General features: G+C 44.0%; 1 protein-coding gene across 1 annotated transcript; it reads left to right on the forward strand.

Annotated features, from left to right (window-relative positions):
* The first annotated feature begins 278 nt into the window (after window positions 1–278).
* On the forward strand, window positions 279–5,862 carry LOC119389025 (3-beta-hydroxysteroid sulfotransferase). Its single transcript, XM_037656319.2, has 2 exons — window positions 279–513; window positions 4,883–5,862. The coding sequence occupies exon 2, from the start codon at window positions 4,898–4,900 to the stop codon at window positions 5,855–5,857; it is 960 nt and encodes a 319-aa protein (XP_037512247.1). The 5' UTR covers window positions 279–513; window positions 4,883–4,897; the 3' UTR covers window positions 5,858–5,862.
* The last annotated feature ends 335 nt before the right edge of the window (window positions 5,863–6,197 follow it).

A 6,197-nucleotide genomic window follows, 5' to 3' on the forward strand; every position in this document is an offset into this window, starting at 1 on the left:
CGCCAGCACACGAAACCGGAAGCCGTCCAGGGCCTGTGTTTGTAAACAGCGAAACCGTAGATACCGATTCCTATGACGGAGGGATGAACCATTTTTTTTGCACCACAGGCACAAGTGTGTTTGAGCTTTTCATCGGCGAAGTTATCATGATCTATGTTCAGACAGCAGGTCAGAACAAAAGGAACTTATTCCACACTCGCCAAAACAGCACACAAGCAACGTTCGACGAAGTGATAACGTGTTTTCTCGTGACCTACGCAAGAGATGTTATCGGCGAAGCAGGCGTCCGCTCTGAACTAGCTGACCAGCTGCTGGGAGGGCACTTGACAAAAAAACATTTCTTTGAACAGGAGTGTCCCTATCACCAGGTGGCATATCACAAAGGGGCGACGTCAATTCCTTCAAGTATCATATAGGCGAGGTCAGTTTCACGCCGGTCCCTCACAGCACCTATAGGACATTGCCGACAAAGGGCAAGAAACGTTTTTCCTTAAAACGTGCCTGCATAAGAAGGTAAGCAGTTACTTGGTTTTTTGTTTATTGGTTCTGCGATCTTATGCAGGCTCCTGGCAGCGCCGTACATATGCAAGTGCACATAACAAAAGAATAACGAGGGCAAACAACGCGCAACGAGTTTTTATAGCGACGCGCTTCAAGAACAAAACAAATTGCGACGCAGCGTCTGACTTAACGTTGCGGAGAGTACTTAAACGTTGAAGCTGCTGGTATCAAATTGCTTTTCATTGCTTGACTTTTTTCTATAGTAGTTCTGGCACCACTTGCACTGTTTAAGCAGTCTTGGAGGCGTTAAGTCAGTGAACTCTGCTTCAAATTTCAAATTGATAAGGTTTAGTGGACTGAATGTGACTAGTGAGGCTTGCCCAATATTTGTGGCACATACCCGCTAAGCTAGCTATAGATAGATTCCTCATTTTTTAGTGGAACGGAAGGGAGTAGTGGCGCTTGCCGAATTTCTAAGACGGATTCCCTCGGGGGCCCCGCCACGGTGGTCTAGTGGTTATGGCGCTCGACTGCTGACCCGAAGGTCGCGGGATCGAATCCCGGCCGCGGCGGCTGCATTTTCGATGGAGGCGAAAATGTTTGAGGCCCGTGTACTTAGCTTTAGGTGCACGTTAAAGAACCCCAGGTGGTCGAAATTTCCGGAGCCCTCCACTACGGCGTCTCTCATAATCATATCGTGGTTTTGGGACGTTAAACCCCAGATATTATTATTATTATATTATTGGATTCCCTCGGGGAGCTACGTTACAATCCGCAGGGATTACCCCCGACCTTATACAGCTTCGCAGTTTAATGACAAGAACGTTGCTCCACCGATTTTCCATTCAAACAGGCAATCAGCTGTAACACAAGAATAAGGAATAAATGTTCACAAATGATATCAGCCAGAGTAAAAATGCTCGTCAGTTAATGTGAGATTTAAATGGCGATAGCGAAACCTGTGCTACAGTTTTATCAGCCAGTTTCCGCCATTCCACTTCAGTTCTGGAAAAAAAAGGAAGAGTTGAAGAAGTTGACACGTGTAATAAATGGGGTTACAGCTGATAAGTGTCCGTGCCTGGTAGCCTAACTTGTTGAATATGTGAGGAGGTGAGAGGCGTCTGTGTTGTAGTGACATTTTATTAGTTGAATAAGATCATTTTAGACGACATACACGATCTCGATCCGCTGTAGAAGATCAGCCGCTTTCAGGTTAGTGATTAAGTTCGTCCATATGAATTGTATGTATTGTATCGTCAGTTGAATCTATGTGGTTTACATCTCATGAACTTTCGGCTTATTCAGTATCGGTTATAGTGAACGTGACCCATTTAAATACCGCGTATTCCGAAGAACTAGCCCGATAATCCCTGCCCCGATAATCTCCAACACACATTGTACCGAGTGAGTTAAGTCTATTTTATGCCTGTAAATTTTATTTTGCCTCTGCACTTAATTCTTCTTGCCGTCCTCGGCTGCGCTTCTACCTCTTGGTATCCGTTCCGTCGCTCTATCGGACCGTCGGCTATCTGTTCCGATGGCGTGACCTGCCATGGCCCATTTCTCTCTCACTTTCAACCAGGATATCGGATACCCCTGCTAGTTCTCTTATCCACTCTGCTGTCTTGGAATCTCTTTGTGTCCCGCCTCTCATTGTTCTTTCCATAGCCCGCTCCACAGTACTGCACTTTTCAATTTACCTTCGTACTTCACAACTTTCTGCCCCATATGTTCGAACTGGCTGAATTCAATGGTTCCATTTTATTGACCCCGGGTGCTGAGAATGCCTGCGGTACGCGCATTAGCCTATTCTTTTTATTCGATCGAATTCTTTCGCTTAAGTGGGCTCGCCTGTGAGTATCTGACTTAGACATACATACTATTTTTTTTTAATTTTACTCTCCCGTTGTTATCGCGAACACTCGTTCTTTCGCTGGAACATCAAGCATTATATCTGTCTGCTGCATATTTATCGTCGTCACCACTCTAATGCTATATCCAGCTCATTTGGGTGCAGAAGATTGCAGCAGGTTTCTTTGTTGTATAAGCTATGTATAAAAAGTGTATGATATTGTGATGTCCTTCAGCTGCTGCCATTGTTCACAAAGGGGGCGGAGGATCCCTCAAGCCGTCATTACGGCTTTTCCCTCCGCCTCCTGTTACACTGTACTGTGACGAAATCAATCAATCAATCAATCAATCAATCAATCAATCAATCAATCAATCAATCAATCAATCAATCAATCAATCAATCAATCAATCAATCAATCGATTTACTTACGTGTGCAACTACTCACGCTAAAGAAATTCAGCAAAGAATAAGAATTATCTGAAACGCATACGGCAGACACTCCGGCACCGCAAATTTACAGCTGTCCCTAGAGCCAAAAATGTACTTCAATTGCATATTACATCTACTAACGCAGGGAGTAGAAAATAGGAGAACAGAAAAAATCTCGCGAAGTTAAGGACCGCGCAACGAGTGATTGATCGAAAAGTAATAGCGTAACATTAAGATAAAAGAAGAGCATAAGCAGAGGTAGCAGATATCCTTGTTGCGTTAAGAGAACGATTATGGACCTGGGCGTGTCACATAATGCGTAGGACAGATAAGTCACGGCCAGTGAAAAGGACCGAACCCATACCATAGTACGTCAGATGGAGCCAACTGTGAGAGAGAGTTACGTAGTGTGATCAAGTAAAAAATTCGAAAGGAATGAGCTCGCGCAGGGCAGCGTAAATTTGAGATGATTCGTAGGAGCTTTCGTTTCGCGGCGGGCATGAAAATTGGCGGATGATGATGTTACTTGGTAAAAAGGAGCGCGATAAACGGGACAAAAAGTAAGACAGATAGGACGAGAAGCTTTTTTTGTCGCGTGTATTGCACTTTTTCTTACCAAGTGTGCACCGTCAACTTGCCCAAACTTCAACTCTTCTAAAATGAGGATGATAATAAACGCTATTCAAGGACACCGCAACGTGACACATTGACCGCACGGGACCGCTTTCGAAATTACAACAACAGAGTTACACCAAGGAACAATGACGACACAAACCGTGAGGTGCAAACTTGGTCATTATTTCTAACTAAGGTCATAGACCATCGCTCTGCTCTGTCAGTCGCTACATTAAATGTCTAAAGGGTACCTATTTCGTGCACTGATTAAAGGTCGTTGTTGTCCTAATCATTTCGGGCAGCATTCTAAAATTCCGGAAATGAAGATGGTCGGAGGTCTACAAGCGAATAGATTATATTGCTTGTCAGCGAACCCAATGAAAGCGTCCTGTTGTAGGCGCTAGGCACCCAAACTCATGAAAAGAATTATGGCAACTTCGCACCAGTGATGCCAAGCCTGAAGGTAGAGCGCACCTGGGTGGCCTTCCTGGCTTCTCTGTATTTTTCCTTTCTGTTCTCTCTTTCTCTCTGTTTCGTGTATTTCTTTTTTCTCTCTGTTTCTTTCTATATCTTTCTCTCTCTTTCTATGAGCATCTATCTATCTATCTATCTATCTATCTATCTATCTATCTATCTATCTATCTATCTATCTATCTATCTATCTATCTATCTATCTATCTATCTATCTATCTATCTATCTATCTATCTATCTATCTCGCTCTCTGTTTTATAACTATTTTTCGCGTCGGTTTTGTTCTATCTCCTTCTCCCTGTTTCTATGTTTCTCTCGTTCTGTCTATCTTTTCACGGCATTATTTTTTTATCTCTCTGTATTTTCTCTTCCTATTTCTTTCTATCGCTTTTTTACCTCTCTCTCTGCATATATATGGTGCCTTTTTTATCTTTTATGTCTTTATTTCCTTTTCTGCTCTCTACTTTTCCTTTTCCTCTTTCTTTCTATAGCTTTCTCTCTCTCTCTCTTTCTCTATATTTTCTATCCCTTTCTTTCTCTCTCTTTTTCACGTGTTAGTTTTCGTTTGATACTCGCACCTGCTGTACACGGTAGTGGGGCTTGCCCAATTCCTGTGGCGCATAGCCACGTGAAGAGTTTTCTTATGACACCGCAAAAACTTCGGCGAGCTGCAACAGCTTCGCAGTTGAAACCAATCTCTAGTTATTATAAGCTAGTGCTGCAAGAAATTGTTTAAGTGGTATTCTAACTCTTCTGTCAACGATCGTTATGTGCTGGTTTCACGAAGACCAAATACACCATCTATAAAGAGCCTATTACAACGTAAGGCACCATGATCATCGGAGCTCAAATGCACATTTCGCAAAGCTACTTTAAGGTATGATCATGAGTAGTAAACAAACCTAGCTTGGTTAACCAGGGTGCCGTAATAAAACTAAACACCGGTGTTATAAGCATTATAAATAAAATGCACTGAAACAAGGCTCTTAATCAATATGCTTTATTACTTTCAGAAAGACGTAAAGGCAATGAAGAACCGACGGCCGGCCTGCCAAATAATAGACGGAGTGCCCAGATGCATCAACATAAATGCTGAAAGGCTCAGAGAAAATCTCAAGTTCAGAGCGAAGAAAGGAGACGTCGTAGAATACACATTTCCGAAGAGCGGAACGCATTGGCTGATGTACATCACGCAGCTCATCCTGAGGGAAGGAGAACCAATAACAACTCACGACGAGTTCACTAAGGAATGGCGCTTTCTAGAGTACATGGACATCAATGACTGGAAATCATCTCTGCCACTGAGGACATTTTCTACACACCTTCTTCCGGACAAAACAGCAATGACGGACGAAGGGAAGTACATCTACGTTGCCCGCAATCCTTGGGATGTTTGCGTTTCGTTCTACCACATGACCACCAACCTGAGTGGGTTCGATTTCCAGGATGGCACGTTCGAAGAGTTTGTTGACACTTTTGTCAGTGGTAACTTTGGTTACGGGGATTACTTCGAACACGTTGCATTGGGTTACTCCCTGAGGGAACGGCCGAATGTCTTCTTCGTGACTTTTGAAGAACTGAAAAAGAACACGCGAGAGGTCGTGCTGAGACTGGCTCACTTTTTGGGAGAGCGGTACGGCCGCGCCCTAGAAAATGATGAGTCGAAGCTTCAAGAGCTCCTGAAGAGGTCGCATCCCGATAACATGCGAAGCGTGGTGGTAATTAACTTCAACGGCAGTGCGAATCCTCACTGGAATACAGTGATCACTCAAAGAAAATTTACCTGCAAGGAAGGCTACGAGGGAGACGAGAACCGTTACGCCCTCGTTAGAAAAGCCAAGGTTGGTGATTGGAAGGAGCACTTTACACCTGTCCTTCTGCGGCGCACGGAGAGTCGGATTCTTGAGGCGGAGAAGGAATCGTCATTCATGGACCTGTGGAAGGATATTCGAGCTGAAACGATTCAGGCTATTCAGAGTTCCGAATAAATATCGCTGCTGCAGTACTTGCACAAAGTGGTTTTTGTTCAGTATATTTGCAGCGCAGAAATTGTCTTTAAGGAGGGTGCTGACAAAAAACTTTGGTCTGGCGCTTTTGTTTTGCTGCAATATGTTGCGGGAGGCCTATTAGTCATCATACGGAATATCGCTTGCTGCAGCGCGCGAAAAATAATTAATTGCGGTCTATTTATTACCAATTAGTCTCAGTTTCGGTTTGGGAGAGCTTTGAGAACGGCAAGCCGCCGTGTGCAGCTAACGCCATCTAGCGTGTGGAACGCACACAGAACTGTGACGCACCTCCGCGCTGCCTGCATCATATGCCCGCGTT

Source organism: Rhipicephalus sanguineus, chromosome 4, assembly GCF_013339695.2.
Source record: "Rhipicephalus sanguineus isolate Rsan-2018 chromosome 4, BIME_Rsan_1.4, whole genome shotgun sequence".
NCBI lineage: Eukaryota > Metazoa > Arthropoda > Arachnida > Ixodida > Ixodidae > Rhipicephalus > Rhipicephalus sanguineus.